The sequence below is a fragment of the Phallusia mammillata genome, chromosome 3 (assembly GCF_965637545.1).
Source record: "Phallusia mammillata chromosome 3, kaPhaMamm4.hap1.1, whole genome shotgun sequence".
Classification (NCBI taxonomy): Eukaryota; Metazoa; Chordata; class Ascidiacea; order Phlebobranchia; family Ascidiidae; genus Phallusia; species Phallusia mammillata.
In genome coordinates this window covers 6,558,556-6,581,782 of record NC_137254.1, presented here as the reverse complement: position 1 = coordinate 6,581,782, position 23,227 = coordinate 6,558,556, and the positions used below count along the sequence as shown (strand labels likewise).

At 35.9% G+C, this 23,227-nt stretch overlaps 1 protein-coding gene, 1 long non-coding RNA gene and 1 pseudogene across 3 annotated transcripts; all 3 read right to left on the bottom strand.

The window, feature by feature from the left end:
- Window positions 1-322: 322 nt before the first annotated feature.
- Window positions 323-3,523, bottom strand: LOC145217405 (uncharacterized). The gene is made up of 2 exons (XR_013857388.1): window positions 1,330-3,523; window positions 323-1,265 (listed from the first exon to the last, which is right to left on the bottom strand). It is a non-coding gene; the product is annotated as an uncharacterized LOC145217405 (long non-coding RNA).
- A 2,296-nt stretch (window positions 3,524-5,819) lies between these two features.
- On the bottom strand, window positions 5,820-13,047 carry LOC145217339 (uncharacterized; annotated as a pseudogene). Its single transcript, XR_013857368.1, has 16 exons — window positions 11,366-13,047; window positions 10,831-11,195; window positions 10,739-10,763; window positions 10,435-10,598; window positions 9,640-9,775; window positions 9,487-9,578; window positions 9,268-9,430; window positions 8,854-9,008; window positions 8,705-8,796; window positions 8,532-8,637; window positions 8,319-8,471; window positions 7,846-7,970; window positions 7,688-7,773; window positions 7,440-7,617; window positions 6,715-6,803; window positions 5,820-6,646 (listed from the first exon to the last, which is right to left on the bottom strand). The product of XR_013857368.1 is annotated as an uncharacterized LOC145217339 (transcript).
- A 137-nt stretch (window positions 13,048-13,184) lies between these two features.
- On the bottom strand, window positions 13,185-23,135 carry LOC145219358 (uncharacterized). The gene is made up of 2 exons (XM_080086732.1): window positions 20,705-23,135; window positions 13,185-18,492 (listed from the first exon to the last, which is right to left on the bottom strand). Exons 1-2 carry the CDS (start codon window positions 21,542-21,544, stop codon window positions 17,536-17,538), a joined length of 1,797 nt encoding a protein of 598 aa, XP_079942858.1. The 5' UTR covers window positions 21,545-23,135; the 3' UTR covers window positions 13,185-17,535.
- Window positions 23,136-23,227: the final 92 nt, after the last annotated feature.

Here is a 23,227-nt window from a genome sequence, read left to right as displayed (position 1 = left end):
TCCCAGCTACTGAAGATATAAAGTCTAATAAATTAATAGATTAAGAATGAACAGAAACGCAAACATCCATACCAAGCGGTGGTTTGTGGTTACTGAGTCGCTTGTGTCTGCGGGGGCGCGTGGATCTCGCAATGATAACAAGGCCATGCGCTGAATCTTGTGTTGGAATTTGTTTTACATCAGTTCAGCTCCTTTGGCTATGTTATTCTTTGCCTGCATCTTTCTCTCTCTTTAGTGGTTTGCATCGATCGTCTGTACTACTACTTACTAGAGTTAGTTCATTGTCACGAATTGTAGAGCATGCTGCATAAAGCCGACATAATTCACAAGAGAACCATATGTCTCTTGTCTTTTATTCTGATCACATACATCACAACAAGTCTCATTACCTCAAAGTAATAAAAGACGGAAAGAATCAATCATTCATTTGTTGCTTGTCATCAACGACCAATAAGTATTCGTACAGTAAATAGAACAAATCAATGCGTTGCAACAAAGGATCAGCTTTAACCACACGTGGTTATTACTTGTAGCTGACACCAACTATTTGAAATAATACCTGCATTGTCGGTAAAAAAAAGAGTAACGCGGATAAATAAGGAAGTGGTATTGCAACTGTCGTATCGGCAAATGAAGTAACTATTCCTGAATCACTGTAAATAATAATTAAGCTCATGACGAAAAAGAAACAATCAAAACAGTGGAATTTGTAATCAGAAAAGAAGGCTTCAGGCAATTATTGCGCGCTACAGAGAAAAAATCATCGGACAGGGTAATCAAATAAAAACATTGGATGCGATAAAGGCAGTAACTAAAGTAAAACACCCTGTGGAATGTAAACAGTAGTCCTCGTGATGCTGCATACGAAAGAAAAGAAATATCAACGATTTATCAACGATTTTTCAAAGAATTGCACAATGGTTACTAAATGATGAGAATACATGGAACAGTAACATAGCACCGGACATATGGTACATGTCACAACACATGATTCCATTCAATATATGGGAACAAAAAGTCTTGCTTGCACATTTAATTTTATCCACTACTTTTTGCAAAGCCAAACCAATTGTGCCAAAATTATGGTTTAAAAGCATGTGACCAAGACACGTTCTTGGTCGTTTCTCCGCCTGTCTGTGTAACTGAAGATACAAAATCTACATATAATAAAACAATAAGAGTCAAAACAACAGCAACATGCATACCAAGCGGTGGTTTTGTTGGTTCAGTTGTGTCGAAACTCGATTGTCCGCTTGTCGGGGGTGCTAAGGACATGTTGTGTAAATATAGAAAAATTATAACTGAGAAAACTGCAACAAACATATATACCAAGCGGTGGTGTGGTTGTAACTGATTTACTTGTGTACGAGGTCGATGGTCCGCCTGTCTGTGCTTCTGAAGATATAAACTCTACACGAATTTAAACATTCCAAGAGAAAACAACCGCAAACCTATATACCAAGAGGTGGTTTTGATATCACTAATTCAGTTGCGCCCAAGGTTGTTTGTCCGCTTGTCTGTGGTGCTAAAGGTATGAACTCTTATCATTAAAGAAAATTTAAGGGTAAAAACAACAACAAATATACATATACGAAGCAGTGGTGTTGTTGTTACCGAATCAGTTGTGTCTAAAGTCGTTTGTCCACTTGTCTGTGCTGCTGGACACGTAAATACAAATAAAATGCAGAGTGAGGGACACACAACTTTAATGTGGAATAAGGACTTAACCAGAAAATTGCGGAAACCACTAAAGCATTCGCGGAATTTTGGCGTTTTACAAAAACTAATGCAGTTCGCTTTCAAACGCATCATGAGTGTCTGCAAAACAAAGATGTATAAGAGGACAGCATAAAACCATCAAGCAAAAAAAAAATAAATAAAAGCAAAAAATACAAAAAACACACACGCGCACTGACCAACCGCAATGAACGTCTCCTCTGCCTTACGTGACTGCAAATGCAGCATGGCGCTGATAAAACCACGAAAAAGAATGGGGATAAGATATGAACGCAAAAAAAGTATAAAAATGCAAACGCCATAGTTAAAGAAGAGCGATTGCAGTCATCAAACTGTAGGAAGGACTATGGCTTGAATATGGATTGTGACGCCCGTCAAATTTAGCCATTTATTTTTACAAACATCCTTCTGTGCGAGGTTCCACTACAAAAACTTCAAAACTATGCCATACCTAACTTTTTTGGAAAAAGTCGGGAATGTTTGCTGTGACAATGCTGTAGAAGGGCCGTGCTGTCACTTGTTACACCAATGTCATACGTCAGTCGAATATCAAACGGCTCCATATGAGTTCCATCGGTTCGAAACTTTTTTTCTTTGGTCGCCCTAATCCTTTTCACATTCCAAACACTTGGCAACGAATATGCTGTAGTTTCGACACGTAAGTGGCTGACGAAGGTGAAAAACTCTTCGTTGTGATCGTAAGTCAGTCACCTGTTTCGTATTCATGTGTGTCGCGCGCTAATTTTCGATATCGCATCAATGCAGCACAAACGGTGAAAGGTCGCTTGTACACGCAGATGGGCTCAATTGCCTTTCCCTGTCGGTCAGTTGAAAAATGTTCGTAAAAGAAATAGCCGAAACGGAGCGCAAATGTGCGCTGTGCGGTCACCACGGCAAAGTCACACAAATGTTTTTTTTCGGTGGGTGACTTACGACCACAACGACGATTTTTTCACCTACATCAGCGACTTACGTGTCGAGACTACGACATATACGTTGCCACGTGTTTAAAATGTGAAGAGCAATATGTCGGCAAAACAGAAAATAAGTTTCAAACCGATGGAACTCACATCGAGCTGTTTCTATAGATCAATAGCTATATTTGACGAGCGCCACAATCAATATTTAATCGATGGTCCTTCCGGCAGTTAGATGGCTACAATCGATCTGTTTTTACTACTGCGATTGCCTTGTTCGTTTTTTTTTTGTTTCTGCGTTCTTATCATTCCCACGCTTTTTTTCGTGACTTTGTCAGCGCCATGCCTGCCGGTCTGCATTTGCAATCACGTAAGGCAATAGATAGGTTTATTGCGGTTGGTTTGTGCGTGTGTATTTTTTTGCCTTATTTATTGGTTTTATCCCGTTCTTATACGTCTTTGTTTTGCAAACACTGATTATGCTTATAAAAGCGAATTGCATTTGTTTTCGTCAAATAAATAAAATACAGCGACGGATTTAGTGGTTGTCACGCTGCAATTTTCTGATTTTACTTTGATGACCCTGAATCGTCGCAGTTGCTTTACTTGGAAGGAGATTTTAATAATGAAAAACGATCTATTAAATCTATTAAATTTTTTTTTTCACTAACCAAAGTTATTGAAGCAGCATTTTAACTACGTTACCTAGTGGTAGATCTGTTGCCATCGATTCTGTAGTGTCCAACGTCGTTTGATTAGTTGGTATGGTTGCTACAATGTTGGTATAAAAGATAAAATCTGCTTATTATTCCACCCTAATATTTTTCAATGCTTTTTTCGTTAAACTGTGGTGTAACTATTGACTTACTTTTGTTAACTTCATCTTTCAAGCTCTAAAGCACAAAACAAAATGTTAGGATTAATAAAATTATACATTACTTTCACTGTATACCTGGTCTTTGGTAAAATAAAGTATTCCGAAAACTAGTGCCAAAGCAGCCAGAATTACAATTGCACATACCAAGATCACGTTCAGCTGAGTCAATTTTTTTGTTTTTGAAGATCTTTCTTTATTATTATTATTTAAATCCGTTGTGACAATATCTGTTTAATAAATGTAAGTTACAATTGAAAACCATATATTTATATAGTTAACAAAGTAAGTACAAACAATTATCGATTTAGGAAAAAGAGTATTTTTTCCAAATTAAGTTTTGTTGCATCTACACGACAATTTATCTGTGCATTACTCCATTTCAGAACTTCAAAACAAGAAACTATCAACTTCGTTCGAGAATTTCAACAAAAGCGATATATGCTTATTACACTGTATAAAACTGTAATAACACTGTAAGCTCAACCTGGTTTTATTGAAGTACTTGATTTATGCTGTAGTTGTTCTTCTTGAAACTCAATAACTTCGTAACAACCAACATCATCATTTACATAAGTATGATCCATGTCTATTCCGTAAAACACAAAACGTATATTTTTTTCTGAAAAAGAGAATGCAAATTAACTATGGTGTCTACTGAATAGAAAACAACTTGCCTTTCCACTCATATATTCGCATTATAGACAGTCTAATACCTGATACATAATGGTTACCTTGATTGGCGACTCAGCACTGTGTCCGTCACTAACATGCCAGTTCAAAATCCAAGCATACGGCCAATGGGTTTTGTATAAACATAAAATATTATCTTGTAGCCAAATGCCAATACAACGTTTCGTTTGAGTAACCGAAATTGCTTCTACAAAGTGATAGCTTTTCCAATGTATTTTACTCAACACACATATCGCCCGCAGTCTATTCTACAAAATCATACGCGTATTTAATTAGTCATAAACTTTTAATACCTCGCAACATAATGAGGCAATACAGAGGTTTGTTTGTGGATGGGAGTATAGTAACGGTATTAGCAAAGTCGCATAAAGCTTCCGTGTTTTGAACGTTGCGTTAATCGTATCGTGTGAAACCTTAACAGCCTATATCTGGTGAAATGCCTTGGCTTTCTTTCCAGGATATAAAAACTGAAATCCGTATTTGAAAACAGAATTTCAAGTTGTAAGAAAAATTGAAATTTAGAAATGAAAACATGCGCATTAAAACGTGTTTGCGGTTAGGAGGTGGAGTCTAATACCATTGGGGATGATAGATTTTGTACTTGCGGCAGTCCAATACAAGGCCTTTATTTTAGTATCAGTTTGATGTCGTTTTTTTTTTGCGGTTGTACCAACATGATTGAACGCTACACCGCACTTGATTTTGTTTGTACACTTCTCGCATTATGTGTTGTTTATCGAATCCAAATAATTAAATTAATTTATCAAACTGTGTCAGCCCAAACAGAAAGTGTTGTACACCATGTGCTCATTATTTGAACGGTCGTTAACATGGCGACATTTGAAACCTCGTTATACCAATAATAAACATTGATTTCAACACACGATTTTGTGCGTTTTTGAAACGCTAGATTTGTAGGTGAGCAGAAAAATTTTCTTTAAAATACATTGCAAGGCAATCAGAAAAAAATTTCCTATTGTGCATTGACGAAACCCTTGTGTACAATTACTATCTCACAATGCAATTGGATACGAAACCCGACGAATACTTTGACTGACTGACTGCCTATATTTCACCCATTGTGTCAGCTAAAATGGGAAAGCTTAAAGAGAAAGTAAATTGTATCGTAAGCTTTTTTTTAAACGTTCATAAATCTAGGAATTTTATAACCTCGTCAACCAGCACGATTCACGAGATGCGCATTTCGCTGCGGATTATATGTTTACACATCATGATCAAATCGTTTTAATTTGAAACCCTTATATGCCAGCATATCTATACAAAGACACAGAAATGTTACTATGCATAATCTACTGATTTTCCCTGTTGCAACGGCTTGGAGCTGTTTAACCAACAGTGACAAATTTAACCGATGATTAATAGATTTGCGTAAGGGTGGGGTAGACTTTGACGGACGCAATCTGATGTCAAATTTGGCTACAAACTGGTTTAAAATTATACTAAACACAACTTATGTCATAAAAAGGGCGATTATTTTTTGACCTAAAAATCGAAAAATTTTGACCTACTTTTTTTTTGAATTTTTTTTTGACCAAATTTTGACCTATAAAGAATTCAAGTAGTTAAATTACGCGTTATTGTACAAAAAGTTAAAATGTGGCTGAAGGCCAATCTAAAGAACGAAAGAACGTGCAAAAGTCTAACAGAAGGGGAAACTTTTTAGAAAATTTACACAGACCAAGCCTATTTTGAAAAGGGAAATTAGCTAATTAAAAATCAGTGTCAAAAAACTGCAGCTAAAACACAACGAAATCTATTCAATACATTTGTCTAAACGAAAGATACATAAAGTATTTAAAGCAAAATGGAAGCAAGAGCTGCACCTAACCTGCAGCTGCCGTAAAATGACTTGGGACCTACCAAAATTTTGCACGATTTGGGGTGTGTTGAGCATCACGCCATATCAACCTAATTATTTCACTTACTTGGTTTATGATTCACAATAAGTAGACAATAAAGTAGTTGCAACTGATTGGCAAGATTTAAAAGTTTGAAAGATATGTAGATATGCGACGTTTTATTGTTGTAAAAACTATGTGATGCTTGACAATAATACTCAGGACTATAAATATGTGGTAACTGTAAATCAAATCCCATGCAGAATTTTGCGGTATTGCTTTGTATAAGTGGCAGGCTGAATCAGTCGATCGTGTACAATTAAGAAAATTTTCGTCGATCTTAACGACTAACAAGTTGGCACCCGTACATTATACCAAGCCAGTGATTATGTATATACACATTTTACAATCACAGTTGTCTCATTTGCATTTTAGCAAGATAGACATTGATTCATATTGGATTTATCGATAAAATATCATAATTGTCGAACTTAAATCTCTCTTAGAATGAGCATAATCAACTGGAGTCTTTTCGTCCAACACAGTTCCTGGCAATCCGTTCCAATCTGTTCAAGCAGAAAAAAAAACTTGCAAAATAAAATTCATCAGTGGAATATATCGATAATAATTTTACTTGTAAAATCGTTGCAGTCCTCCAAATAGGAAGAATCTGGATTTTTCATTCCTCCAATACAAACATATTCACTTCGCCAATCGTTCACACTAAAAAAATTACAGCTGTTATGTGTAATATTGTTCTGACTACTTAGCACAATTGCTTTTGCACGTGGACGAAAAAAAACGCACTTTACGACAGGTTTCCTCCAATGATTTTCACTTGTGAAAACTCCAATTAATGAAAATGGGTAAATATCACTGCAGCAATCCAAACATCATAATAAATTTTGTAACTTTTTTTAGTTTAGTTTTCGATTATCACTTGAATGCGTACACCGGCTCCGTCGTCGATGTATTTGTTGTTGCAAGTCTTATTATTATGAATTAATGTTTTAATTATATGTGTAGCCGCAGCGCGTTTACCGCCTATCCACCAATTGAGTCCACACCTTTCAGCGCAATTGTGCTGCTATGAAATAGACTACCCGCCGAAATAAACTTAAATCAACTTAGCTCAGGTAAATTTTGTCGAGTAATGGGACTCTGGGTACGGGAATTCTGTTTTAGTTTCTAGGAAAACATAAGTAGCTAAGAGATAATTTTCCACATGGCGCTGCGGGGCTTAAATGGGACAAATTGTTCATATTGGTGTCTTTGTCGGACCATTTTCATGGAGACCACATGACAACTGTATGATTTGCTTTGGACCGCTTATGTAACTTGTGTGACATTTGCACCTACCTCACCGCAGGACACATTGCGTAGACGCTCCCTGTTTTTCCATAAGCACGAAACTGAACAAAACCGGTCGGTAGAGGTTTTACACTTGGTGGCAGCATCGAGTTAACCACTGAATCGTTTCCGATGGAAAATTCAACTGGTACTGAATGTACGTCATCATCATACAAGCAACCTGGACCTAAAATAACACGCTTGTTAAAGTGTTGTTACTTAACTGTTATGGAATATTAATAATTTTTTTTACTTACAAAAGTTGTCAGTTTCTGAAATAATTTCCAATATTTTGTAAGTAACAGCGTTGATCTCTGTTTTAGGTATCAAAACCCTATTTTTCCTGAAAATGTTTTTCGAAAAATCAAATAATGCGGTGTTTGTATGTCCATTGTCCTATAATACTTCACATTACCTCGATATCATCGTGCAACCGAAAAGTGTATTTGATACAGGTTTGTTAATTGTCCATTCAAATTGGTACCTTGTGCCGCCCGAGTTGTATAAACTGATAATAGGCATTTCAGACGATTGCCAGTCCTGTGTAAATAAACTATTCGAAAATGTTTGTTTGCACAAATTTAAATTCAAAACACAGATAAGCTAAAGAAGATAAAGAAAAAAACAACAAATTTTTCGTCTGTGCTAGAAAATCTAAGCGATAATTTTTGCAAAACATGGACAGTTAATGTAAAAATAGCAAAAAAAATGAAAATCTTAAATATCCTGGAATTAATAATCGACGATATTAAGGCTGTAATAGAAAATATTGTAAGGTTGTTATTGAATAACATTCTGAGCAGCAATTTTGTTATGGTAGTTACAAAAGATAACTGCGTTACTTGATACAATTAGTCGCTATTGTCATGGTGAAAACGAAAAACGTACCTCCATATTATTAACATAAAACCAAATATCACACACACTAGCATATGACGTTCCATTTCTACATAATGCATCATAATGTAAAAAGAAATTGTTAAAAGCATGGTTTCCCTGATACAGAAGTACTGAATCAGTTCCTGGACTGTGACTGTCTAACTGAAACGAAGAAAGGTTGATTAGAAAATTTAAAAACGCCATAAACCAGTATAAACGTACCTTAAAACTCATGTAATCAAAACAGTGGTCAAAGTTTCCAATACCAAACAAAGCAAAGTAGGGATGCGTTTTTCGACTTGAATACATTATATTTCCGATGCCGCATCTTTTGTAGTTGAATATTAAAGTACAATTTTAGCAAAAACAAACAAAAGTTTGCAATTTCAACTTACGTAGAATCCAAATCATAATACACATAACTACTAAAACAATCGATTTGATATTCGTATGGATAACCACAATGCTGGTATACTTCTAATGTGACCTGAACAAACACATTTAATATAACTTCCGTGATAATATCAGAATAGCAATAACTTACCCACATTCCGTAATCGTCTCCAAACAAATTACTATCATACATTAAAAAAGAATCAGAACCATATTCGTAAAAATAGAAATCAGTAATTAAACTTGTGATTTCTGTGGATTTTCCCTCGAGTCGATTAAACATTGAATTCACATCAGGATAAAACACTTTAGTCAAAGATAAAACATGCATTAGTTCAGAGTGAATTAATTTACCAAAGTTGGGAAGATTCGCTTTTTAATGTTTGTTAGAGTTCAACCGCAGGCCAATATATACTCACTATTAAAATACAGAATTTCATGCACATTTATTCAGCAATTGAAACTTTCAACATTTATACATTGGTGCACTTTAAAGGCAAACAATAATGGTCAATAATGCTATCATCTTATATTTGCAAAAGGCACCTTTCAGCTTATTTCGTACCATTCTTGGGTTTCAGTCGATAACGAGAATTAAACATTTTGTGCAAATTTCCTCCGTATATTTGCATAAATCCGTTCTCTGTTTGATATTGCAAAATACTGTGCTCTCTGCTGGCCTCCAGTGGCGTTTGACTAGGTACATGACGTAACATAATGTCTTTTCCCTGAAAACACATTCCCCGTAGCAATAAACGTTATATCACCATTAATCAATCTTCACCTGATATTCAAAATAAGCTTGACTTTTAAAATCTGATCTTGTACAAGTAGCGAATGCTCCGAAAGCGTTTGTGTTCATCCAATTTTGATAATCTGGAATTCCAGAAACACGTCAATTTTTTTGGCCCAAGTAAAATATTATAATATAATTTACCCATAACGGATTCGTTTTTGCTTGACGACTTAACAAACCACAAATCACTATAACTTTCTTCTAAACTAAAAGCATTGTCGTTAATTGTTGCCGCGAGAATTCATCCACCACCAGCAGCTATCATGTCACAGTAAACCTATGAACGAAAATCGCTGGTTTGAGACAATTTGTATTTCGGCCGACTACGCTGTTTTGCAATGTTTCGGTTTCGGCCCAAATTTTTAGAAAATTTGACCAAAACCGCATTTTTTAATTGCATGGAATTAATACCTAAACTTTTTTTTAGACAATAAGAAATATTAAATATCAACTAATTGTTGTAATCCGCAAAAGTTTAACAAAGCTTACGCATTGTGAAAGTGGTATGGAGTGTTCCAATTGAACTTACTTGCATCAACAACACAGGTTTAGTCAAATACCTCTACCAGAAAGGGAATTTTAGGTTCGACCTGTTTCGGCCGTAACTATTCGGCTTTGTGGCCGAATATTCGGTTTCTGCCAGAACCTTGTTAGGCGGGTTATAATAAATAAATAAATAAATAGTAAAGTAAAAGCTTGTACTGTAGACGCAAACACATTTTATTTTTCCAAACAATCTTTACTGTTGATTTATTTTGGGCTTTGTATGTTCAATATTAAGGTATCCAACATCACATAAAGTAACAGATAAGCTTATATTGGGATATGATATACTAATTAACGTAATTAAATTTAAATAAACGTTGATGTATATGTAAGAACTGTCGTTGTTAGTTGTGATGACGTTTCATTCAATTAATAAATACGAAACAATACCTCAAACGAATGCAATGACGGCTGTATTACGTAGATTCCATCTTCAAACCCAGCATCTCTCAGTTCAACACACGAACGGGCAGGATTGGGGAAAGTAACAAGTGGTGGTTTCGTTACCATAGATTCTGTTGTGTTTAAAGTTGCTTGTCCAGTTGTTTGTGGTGCTGCGCAATACAGACATTGCAATAAAAGTAACTTTTATTGATCCTAGTTATAGCAACATAATTTAAACGCGTCTTCCTGCCATTTTTCAACCACTCGCATACTTACGGTTTAAGAAACTTGAGTACGGTTTATGACTTACTTTGATAAGATTCTTCGTATATATTCTGAAACAACAAAACGTGCAGTCTGGAGGCAAATGCAAGTTCAGTATACTTTGACAATTTATTGCACCTGTATTTGTGTGAAATTGAGTATTCCGAAAACCAGACCCAATGCAGCCAGCATACCAACCGCGCACACCAAGGCTACAACCCATTTTGATGTTTTTGGCTTTGCAAAAATATTTCCTGTTTTTTCGCCTGACTGCGTTTCGACTTTTTCTGTTACAAGACATTGCATCTCTAAATGTTGCCCCAACCAACCCAAAAGCAGAAACTTCGTTGCATTAAAAACAGTTGCCGACGTTATAATAAAACGTTTACAAAACAACCTACTGGAATTGTGTACAGTTTCGCGTGTTGGTGTCGTTTTAATGGATTCTTCATATACGTCAGTGGAAGACTCCGCGTACACATTTGTAAATGCCCCCTGTTGTTCTAGTTTGAAGGGGAGAAAGTCAGAGTAAATTATTCCAGAATAATAATGTGTGTTTGTGTTATATTCCGACAAACATTTTGATGACAAAAAGGGTCTACATTTTTGCCTTTTTGGGCAAGGTTAAAAATATGTTTTAAAATACAACATAATTTAAATACAAAAATATTACCTCGTTTCTTTTTAATATTTGCAGGCTGATAACGACCTTGTTTGAGCTCAATAGTTTCGTAGTCACCAGCATCATTATTCACATAAGTATGAGCCATGTTTGATAAAAACCTGTAAAACCTACAACTCACCTTAGACATCAGCTGGATGAAGTGGAACATACATGTTTTATTTAAATTATGTTCTCTTTAAATCAATTAAGCTTTTGCAGGTGTCCTATACAATCTAAAGAAAACGCTCTGACTTAAAAAGGAAGTAGTCCAAGCCATATGAACATTGTTTAAACCAGGGTTGTGCCACCTGCGGCCCGCGGGCCAAATGCGGCTCTTGATTAAAGGTTGTGCGGCCCGCTGAGACGCTTGGATTTCAATAGTACTGGCGAATAACTCCAACCATTGCATATTTTTAACCAGATTATTGCGCCCGATGCTATTATCCTGCGACCTGGCAATATGTGGCTAGAATCAAATGCGAATTTTACTTGTAGTTAAGCAAATTTGGTATGCAACAAAGTAAAATTACCTTGTTTTATACACAAGTGCAGCCCGCGATCTAGTTTTGGCAATTCTATTTGACTCCACAGAAACAAAGGTTGCACAACTCTGGTTTAAACAGCCGAAATCCTGACTCGATTTAAAGACTCCACGAAACACGAATTACACCTTTGAAAGCATTGGGGTCGATATCGCAAAAATGCTACCGTTTGGCCGTTTCCAGTATCAACGTTTTACTGATAACATACGTCTACAGTCTGAATTTTTTTTTACCTTTTTTCTTTTATTTTTCTGAGGTAAATTTGTGCGCTGACTCAAATAGAGCAGTGCCAAGTCACACAATTGGACAAGAACTTGCGTCATTGTAGACTATGTCCATAGCATTGCTCTTGATTCTGTTCAGTTACAATTCTCAGTTACTGACGCGCAACGTTTTGTTGAATTGAGTTAGTTGGAATAAACTTATAAATACGCAACACAAATAATCTCTTTAAATTACTTAATTCATACCATGTAAAAAGTTACATTTTTAAATGCTTTTAATGACTGCTGACTGCTAACCAATCGTTTTCCCAATGCTAAACAGAAAGTAACGTACATCATGTTCAGGTGGTGTAAACGGCAGTAAACCGTTATCACAAATGATGCACAATAAAACCGTTGGCAAGGGAGTGCAGTGTTTGTCAAAGTCGTAAATAGCTCCGTTGCTGTTTCGCGTTAGGTTTTTTTTATGTACGAATTGTGTCTTGTACAATATACTCCTATATTAGTTTAAACCAGTTTAGTAACCCTGCTAATGTCCTGTCTTATGTTGTTCGACAAGAATATGTTGCTTTATTTGAAATATTTTTTGTTACATGTTTTTTTAACTGGGACAGGTGTACTTCACAACTAAAGGAAACCCTCTGACTAAACAGAAAGTAGTTCAAGCCTTATGTCTATTGTTTAAACTGCCGAAAACCTGACTTGATTTGAAAACCCGTTAAAGCATTGTGTCGAAATTGTAAAGAATCTGCCCTTTAGCCTTTTTTACGTCTCAACGTTTTGTTGATAACATACGTCTGTAGCCTGAATTTTTTGATCTTATTTCGTTTTATCCTGCTGAAATGAGTTTGCGCGTTTACTTAAACAAAATAATTGAAATTAAGCGGTACCAAGTCACACAATTGGACAAGAACTTGCGCATTGTACACTATATAAACATCCTGTTTTCACCTCTTGATTACTGATGTATTTCAATCTTTTCTTGAATTTCCAAATTAGAGAGGAAAGATATTCACATTTCCTTAAAAGTGTGTATATTTCAACATTTTAACAACGAGCTGATTGGGATCGACAAACTAGGTAAACTTTATATTTTTAAAAAACAACAACACTTTAAATAACTGCTGCCTGCTTACACAGCGTTTTCCACGTGCCAAACAGAAAGTAATGTACATCACGTTTAAGTGGTATAAACGGTAGTAAACCTATCGCCTTAAAAGAATCGTTATCACAAATGATGTAGGACAATATAAATGTCAGCAAGGCTGTTCAATATTTGTCAAAGTCGTTAAAATCTCCGAACTTGTTTTGCTGTTTCACGCTAGGTTTTTATGTACGAATCTTGTACAATAAAAACCTGTATTGGTTTAATCCTGCTAATGTCATGTTTTAGACCCGAGTTTCCGTTCAAGTAAAGTTATAGAAAATGGAGTCAACCTTGCTACAAACTCACATATTGCAATTGTCAAATGTAGAATCTGATAATGTTTACTTTCACTTTCTTTATCAACATTAAACTTCAAAACGTGCCCTATGAAATCTATCTCTTATAATAAATTTGTTGTGTTTAAAACTTCGGAAAGCTTTGTTATTTAAAGTGGCTCATTGGGCGTTTAGAAATAAAATAAATGTTGCTTTTTTACAAGCTCAGAGGAACGCGCTGCGTCACATTAACGCAGTTGAGTGTCTGTCATACTTGGATGACTTTTGCAAGATACATAGTATAGAAATGATCTTTAACAGTACTATCTGCATCTTTTGCCATCAGCTTGATGACAAATATTTTTGTGAATAAATAGAGTTTTGTAAATATTATCACACTGTTTTTTATTTAATTTTATTGCCAATCGCGCAGGTTGTACTTTTGTCTGACATAAAAACCCAAAATAAAATACAAAATCAAACAGAAAGAAAACATCCACCAAGAATATTTTTTATTTACTTATTTTTTTATTTACCTAATAGGTTAAATTAAAACCCTTATGCTTGGTTTTTATTGAAAGATTTTCAACCGAAGATAAGAAGCTAAAGACGCATGATCGAACCCCAGTGCCTTTTTAAACAAACCAGCACATCCAGGTACCTACAGTTAAAGTCTCACCACCGGTTAAATCAAAGCCTTTGTATATCAAAGTGCCGAACAGATCAAGGAACGGGCGCCTGAAGGATCACCAAAAAGTCGTAGCAAAATGGATTTCGTTGAAATCTCTGACACAAATTTAGTTGACCAAATATGTTACCTTCCAGAACGTAGAAAAATAAATATATTTACATCATACTAAAAATTTCCATCAACATGCGTGCTAAGGTGAAATATACTACACGTTTACCACATTTTTACCTCCTCTAGTAGTTTTTATAATAGTATGCCGACGTTTCGATGCCTCATACGAGACACTTTCATCAGGGCAATGAAATAAATTCGTTATATACCAACAAGGGCGGTAAAACAAACACAAAATGCGGTGTTAAAAAACGCAGTGCGCATCAATGGTCGAGTGATAGTACCTAGCTTAATGGTGCAAAAGCGACTGATAAGTAAAAATTAGATAAGTAAAATCCGTTTCAACGTTTATCGTCTTGTGACCATCAGTTTCCGTCGCTATTACGTTGGCGGAAAAAAGTCAATGGTGTAATTATGGACAGTAAAACGCAATAGGCCCTGCGGTTAAACGGCTACCTGAACTGGATTATAATTGACCGAAAAACCAAGGGAAAACCGACTTCAACAAACGAGGTTTCCTAGAGTCGCGAAACATACACTTGCACACCAACACGGTGAACGTTAAAACGGTCGTTCTAATGCCGACAAATTATCGGTCGCTTTTGCACCATTGGGCTAGGTGTTATCACTAGATCATTAGCGCGCACTGCTTTTTTTATTGTATGTGTTTTACCATCCTTGCTGCTATGTAACAACTTTGTGTTCTCAATTTTTGTCATTGCCCTGATGAAGATGTTTCGTGTGGAACATCGAAACGTCGGCATATTACAATCAAAACTGCTGGAAGAACGAAAAATTTGTTGATACATTATGCCTGGCTGCAACAGTTTATACATGTTACACATTACTTTCCACGATGTAATTAAGACCGAAGTATGAAGCATTCGAAATCCATAACATGCAAAACAACTAATTTGTATTTAAACACTCAAATTCTACTTTGTTTGAACAATTTTGCAAACCTAACATACAGACTCTTTGCGACATTATAATGTTTTCTAAACATAGCACAGGCTTGCAAACAGAATAAACATTAATGCAATCAACAATCTGCAAATAAAAATGTGTAAGTCTGCCGGCACCATTTGGGTTCGCAATATGACAGTCAGCTGTGCAACAATTTTGTTTTCCAGCGTGTCCCATTACAAGCGCCATTCATATTGATATAAAATTGGCCAAATTAACTGCAATGACAGATTTTCATTAGCGCTGGCAAAATTCTTAGGGCTTGTCAAGTGTTTAAAATTCACCTGCAAATGTAATGCGGGAAACACCTGCAACTTTCATCTGAAGTAATATGTTTCGCTGTAGTCAATGTAACGAACGAGTATACACTTTTCTAGTTGGCGTTTTGACACGCGCAACAAACAGATATGTAAGTACGTCAAAGCTGTATAAAGCACATTGCCTAAACTGCAACTGAGTAAGCATTGTTTGGTAAAAATGGTGCATAAATTTTTGGTGATACGTTGGAGTTATCTGAGACATCTAAATGTATTGAGACATCGAAATATTAAGTATAGATAAAATGTGAACTTAGTTTTGAACTCTCTTTACCAATGATGCATTTTGCTTATACTCAGTCAGGAAATAGGTGTGGGGCTTTAAGTTTGTTTATACCAGTGGTCCTCAACAGGGGGTCCGCGTCAACTTGTTGATTCGAGCACAACGAGATTGATTATTAAAAGCACAAAAATAATTAAAACTCAAAAGGGTTCGCAATTAGATAACAGTATCGAAAAGGGACTCCAAAAGGCACAAACGTTGCACTCAGACCTACAAAAAGTTTGTTTGCCTTATTTTTCCTGCCTTGTTTCGCGCTAAATAAATTCCGGGCTCTTGGATCGCGCAGAAATAACCGAGAGTTCGCCTATGGTGCGTTTTTCTGCGTGTCAAGTAGCAATGCAGTTGTCTAGTCATTTATTTCCACAAACGGCTGATGTGACCTCAAAATGACTTCAAACATTTTATCTAGTAAACTAAGATATGCACCGAAAATCGCAGTACGAATGAAAGGTGATTGAAGGTAAGATTAGGTGAGGCGTCACTACGCATAGTTTTATCTGGTCTCTTCGGTCAGGAATGGATTTGGTCAAACTTATATTGTGGCGAAAAACAAGATGGGGTAATTTTTTCCAAATCATGTTTAAATATTGTTTTAAAAAAGGCACACACTTTACATTGTTTAATCCATAATAATAAAAACCAGTTACTAGTGTGAGCGATTTGGAAAAATGGGATGTTGTTTATGTACGTGTCTGACTACTTTACAGTTAAAATTCAATAATATATATACAAAAAACTTCAAATAGAGCACTGTCAAGTCACACAACCGACAAAAACTTGCTTTATTGGAGACTATGTCCTGAAAGCTGCTCACTGTTATTCAAGAATTTTTAGTTACTAATTCCTTTCGTCTTTCTCTTGAATTTTCTGTGTACAGTGGTAGGTATTCACAGTACTTTACAGAGTTTTCTGTTTGAACATTTTCCCAAGTTCAACGAAAAACTAGAGTTGATTTGTTTAAACTATTAAATACTCAGCGTATACAATCTTTTTATAACCATCTCAATATCATAACATGGAAAAGTTTGCATATATATATGAAATACTCATGAAAAGTAATGCATATTACGTACAACGTGTTTATTGTTGTTCAATACAAGTAAAAAAATCATTATTTCAACCTCATGAAATAGAAAACAGTAATAAACGAGAACATCCACAATGCTGAAGCCTACCAATGTTAAAACGAACCAGTTTTTAATTTGTGTAGATGAAAATAAACAATGCCATGCTTGGCTGTTATTGATTTTAATGAAACATTTTCATCCGAGTTTATGAAGCAAAAGATCGGGTGATCGAACCCAAGTGTTTTATTTTATTATCGTTTAGAATTTCCTTTAAGTAAACTAATCGGATATCCTATGGACTGGCGCCGAAGTTCTTACTTAATTTACAATACATTTTAATGGTCTGGTGAACAACATTTACGGTAGATATTCTTATTCTGTGTGATACATGCTTTTTACTCTGTTCAGAAACAGAATCCCTACAAAAAATTTTTGTCAAGTTAAGGAAACCTTTTAGTGAACATCAATCACACTGGTAAAGTTACTTTTTGTTGTGAGTCAACAAGTGTATTTTCAAACTTGAAACGACATTGAATGGCTTTTCACAAATTTCACATCAATTGATATTTTTTGTGTGAGAAAACATGTGTCTTTTTAAACTTCCAGACTTGGTACATGTTTTGTCACAAACATCGCATCGATGAGGATTTTTTTCAGTGTGGGTTCGCATGTGTCTTTTCAAATTTGAAATGATACTGAAACTCTTTTCATAAACATTACATCGATGAGGTTTCTCTTCAGTGTGGGTTAGCATGTGTCTTTTCAAATTTGAAATGACACTGAAACTCTTTTCACAAACATCACATCGATGAGGTTTCCGTTTAGTGTGAGTCAACATGTGTCTTTCCAAATCTCTAACACGAGCAAACCGTTTCTCACAAACATCACATCGATGAGGTTTCTCTTTAGTGTGAATCAACATGTGTCTTTCCAAATCTCTACCATGAGCAAACAGTTTCTCACAAACATCACACCGATGAGGTTTCTCTTTAGTGTGAGACAACAAGTGTCTTTTCAAAGTTCCACACTGTGTAAATCTTTTATCGCAAACATAACATCCATAAGGTTTCTCTTTAGTGTGAATCAACATGTGTTTATTCAAATCTTCACCACGAGCAAACTTTTTTTCACAAACATCACATCGATGATGCTTTTCTTTAGTGTGAGTCAAAATGTGTCTTTTCATAGTTCCACAGTGTGCAAATCTTTTAGTGCAAAAATCACATTCGTAAGGTTTCTCTTTGGTGTGGGTCAACATATGTCTTGTCAAATCTCCACTTTGGGTAAATCTTTTATCACATGTATCACATCGATGCGGTTTCGCGTTTGCGTGAGTCAACATGTGTCTTTTTAAAATCCAACTCTGGATGAAAGTTTTTTCACAAACATCACATCGCTGAAGTTTCTCAAGGCTGTGTTTCAACATAGGTCGTTTTACATTTCCACTTCCCAAAAACCTTTGATCACAAATATCAGCTTGATCCACGCCGAAATCCGTTGATGTCATCTCTCTTTAAATTATTCAGGTATTATAAATAAAAAATGTTTATGCTGTTTTTCGACTTATGTGTTTTGAGATGAAACAAGATAGACTTTTTTGTTCATCTAACAAATGTAAACAATTGATCCGACGTTTCAACGTCATATACGCGCTGTCTACATCAGGGTCAGCTTCCCAACACAGTCGCTGTTACAACAACCCGAGAGTGAACATGACGAAGACACTGGCGCGAAAACGAAGATAAAAACGTGGGTCAAAATCGTAGATTAACATAACAACTGATGTTCTAAAGTCAATTAGCTATCAGTCGCTTGGAACTGGTTAACAAAGGTTTTTATCTACGTTTTTGCGCCAACGTCTTTCTGGTGTTTACTCTCGGGGTGCTAAAGACTGCATCGGATAGCTGACATTATCTTGGTGAAGCCGGATGTTTAAAGAAACTTGTTTGCAATATGCCTGGTGCTGGTAGTAACACTATATTCACTGAAACAAGTTGTTGGGATATACACAATTGTTTTACACATTTTCGGCTATTCCAGCAGTTTTTATTTTAATATGCCGTCACTTCGATGTCCCATACGAGACATCTTCAGCAGGGTAATGACAAAAATTGAAATCTCAAAAGTGTTATATAACAAGGGCGGTACAACACACACAAAGGCGGTGGTAAAAACGCAATGGCCGATTGATAACCACATAACCCCGAGCTCAATGGTGCAAAAGCGACAGATAAGCATTAGAACGTCCGTTTTAACGTTCATCGTGTTGGTGTGAAAATGTATGTTCCGCGACTCTAGAAAACCTCGCTTGTGGAAGTCAGTTTCACTCGCTAACACCTTGGCAGCAGAATCGTTATTGGTGTGATTATGTAGCATGTTTTGCTAATGCCGATTTTTTTGCTTCTTCTTGGCCACAGTTTATTTTTGAGCTCGTTTTGTATACCAATGATGCATTTTGCTTGCACTGAGCCAGGAAATAGGTGTGGAGCTTGAAGTTTAGATCAAGGGTCCCGCGTCAACTTGTTAATTGGCTCATAACGAGATTGATTATAATCAATTAAACTATTAAAAGCACAAAAATAATTAAAGCTCAAAGGGGGTTCGTAATTAGATAACAGTATCGAAATGGGACCCAAAAAGGCACAAACGTTGCACTCAGACCTACAAAAAGTTAGCTTGCTTTATTTTTCCTGTCTTGTTTTGCGCTAAACATATTTCGGGCGCTCATATCGCGCAGAAATAAGCGAGAGTTTGACTACCGTGCGTTTTTTCGCGTGTCAAGCAGCTTGAACCTGTGGTTCATGGTTCGTTGGCAAAAGTAAATGATGATTATCTATTTGCCTTAAATGTAATAATTTATGATACTGTAATGATTACCTTTCATGTTGTGTTTTACAATTCAATTTAATGCGCTTAATTAGCCAGTGTTACAGCATGCTACTCAGCACTGGGGACTAATTGGTATAAACGCATAAATGTATGATAAGCATTCCACCAATCTAAGCAATAACATCCAATAAAATCCTGTATGATTACCAATGTACAAAACCACGTAATATAAAGCTATTTTGGTTTGAAATTATATAACAATACACATTTAATGATTTATAGCCCTAAACTGTTATGTGAGCTAAAAATGACGTCGAGCATTTTATTTAGAAAACTAAGGTGCTCGCCGACAATCGAAGTGCAAAATAAAGGGGTAACAGGGTAAGGATAGACCACCAAGCATAGTGTCAATCAAAATCTTGAATTTTCTATTTAGGTTTGTCTGTTTAAACATTTTACCCAATGTCAAACTAGAGTTAATTGGTTTAAACTGTTAAACATTCAACGCCTTAAATATTTTAAAAATTTTGAAAGTAATGTACATTATGTACAACGTGTTTATTGTTGTTCAATCCCAGTAAAAAGTCATTTTGAAATACGACCACTGAAAATACAAAACAGCACCATACGAGAATTTTTTTGTAATATTGTAAAGGCATTCCTAATTTAAAGCAATCGGATATTTTCATTGACAGCTGCCAAATTTCCCCAAATTTCCCCACATAATTTATGCAAGATTTGAATGGTTTGGTGAACAACGTTAACTGTACATAGGGTGACCTTTATTATTGTTGCTCTGTGAGATACATGTTTCTTGTTAGGAAACAAAATCCGCACAAAAAGGCAATGTTTTAGCCCAAGTAAACATTTTAATGAACATCACACCGGTAAAGTTACATTTTCTGGTGAGTCAACATGTGTCTTTTCAAATTTCCAGAGTGGGTAAATGTTTTGTAACAAACATCGCATCGATGAGGTTTCTTTTTAGTGTGAATCAACATGTGTGTCTTCAAATTTCCATGTTGAGTGAATTTTTTACCACAAGTATCACATCGATATCGTCTCTCATTAATGTGAATCAGCATGTGTTGTTTCAAATCTCCACTACGAGCAAACCCTTTCTCACAAACATCACATCGAAAAGGTTTCTCTTTAGTGTGGGTCAACATGTGTGTTTTCAAATTTGAATTAATCCTGAATCTCTTTTCACAAACAACACATCGATAGGGTTTTTCGTTAGTGTGAGTCAACAAGTGTCTTTTTAAATTTCCACTCTGTGTAAATCGTGTATCACAAAGATCACATCGATAAGGCTTCTCATCTATGTGAACCAACATGTGTTTTTTCAAAACATCTTTACGCGCAAACCGTTTTTCACAAACGTCACACCGATGAGGTTTCTCATTGGTGTGTGTCACCATGTGTTGTTTCAATATTGCAAGCCGAATAAATGTCTTTCCACAAACATTACACTGATAAGGTTTTTCTATGGTGTGAGTCAACATGTGTCTTGTCAAATCTCCACTTTGGGCAAATCTTTTATCACATGTATCACATCGATGCGGCTTCGCGTTTGCGTGAGTCAACATGTGTCTTTTTAAATTCCAACTCTGGGTAAAAGTTTTTTCACAAACATCACATCGCTGAAGTTTCTCATGTCGTTTTACATTTCCACCTTCCAAAAACCTCTGATCACAAATATCAGCTTGATCCACGCCCATATCCGTTGATGTCATCTCTCTTTAAATTAGTTATTCAGGTGTTATAAAAAATCGTTTTGCTGATCTACGATTGATACGTTATAAGCTGAAAAAAGATAGACTTTTCTTTTGCCTGGCAAATGTAAACAAGTCATACGATGTTTCGACCGCTTATACGGGGGTCTACACCAGGGTAACGTGAGCTACCCAAACAGTAGTTCCTATAGCACCCCGTGAGTAAACAAAAAAAGACACTGGCGCGAAAACGGCGAAAATACGTTGATAAAACGTGGATAAAATTCCTAAGTGTTGTAAATGCGACCTATAGCTAATCGGCATTAGAACATCTGTTTTTATACTCATTTTGAAGTGTAGGTACCTTGTAATACTGGTTCGTTTGTGATGTACGCTTAACAAACTGTACCAACCAAGGGTGTCGAAATTTCTGTATCCAAGAATAAAATATGGCCGTTTTGTCTACAAACTGACCAGCACATCCAGGTACCAACGGTTTAAACCAAAGCCTTTGTATATCAAAGTGCCGGACAGATCAATGAACGGGCGCCTGAAGGAACACCAAAAAGTAGTAGCAAAAATGGGTTTCGTTGAAATCTTTTTTTTTTTCGTTTCGGAACGTAGAAGCACAAACATATTTACATCATACTAATAATTTCCAACAACATGCGTGCTAAGGTGAAACATACTACACATTAAAAATTTTTTCATCCAGTAGTTTTTATAATAGCATGCCGACGTACTGATATCCATATTCGACACCTTCATCAGGGCACTGACATAAATTATAAACTAAAAGTTGTTATATAGCAACAAGGACGGCAAAACAAACACAAAATGCGGTGGTAGCTCAATGGTTCAAAAGCGACTGATAAGTTAACGTCCGTTTTAACGTTTATCATGTTGGTGTGAAAATGTATGTTCCGCGACTTTAGGAAACATCGCTTGTGGAAGTCGGTTTGATGAGGTTTCTCTTTGGTGTTAATCAACATGTGTGTTTTCAAATCTCTTCCACGAGCAAACCGCTTCTCACAAACATCACAAAGATAACGTTTCTCTTTGGTGTGGGTCAACATGTGACTCTTCAAATTTGAAATGACACTGAAACTCTTTTCACAAGCAACACATCGATGTGGTTTCTCTTTAGTGTGAATCAACATGTGTGTTTTTAAATATCTACCATGAGCATAATTTTTTCACAAACATCACATCGATGAGGTTTCTCTTTAGTGTGAATCAACATGTGTGTTTTCAAATTGGAAATGACACTGAATCTTTTTTTGCAAACATCGCATAGATACAAACGCGACAAAGGGCGTGGTGTACGTAATATCCTGTGGAGAGTGCACTTAGATTAACGTCGACGAGATATGGAGGTCTTTGAATACGCGCCGAAAAGAACATAAAAGGGATGCGGCCAAGAAAGATGCAAAAAATCGGCATGAGCACTTGTTGAACATTCAATCTCACACCAACACGATGAACGTTAAAACTTACGATATTATCCGTCGCTTTTGCACCATTGAGCTAGTTGTTAACACTCGAGCATTGGTGCGCACTGCTTTTTTAACCACCGGGCATTGTGTGTGTTTTACCATCCTTGCTGCTATGTAACAACTTTGTGTTCTCAATCTTTGTCATTATCCTGATAAAGGTTTCTGATATGGGACATCGAAACGTCGGAAGATTATAACAACTGCTGGA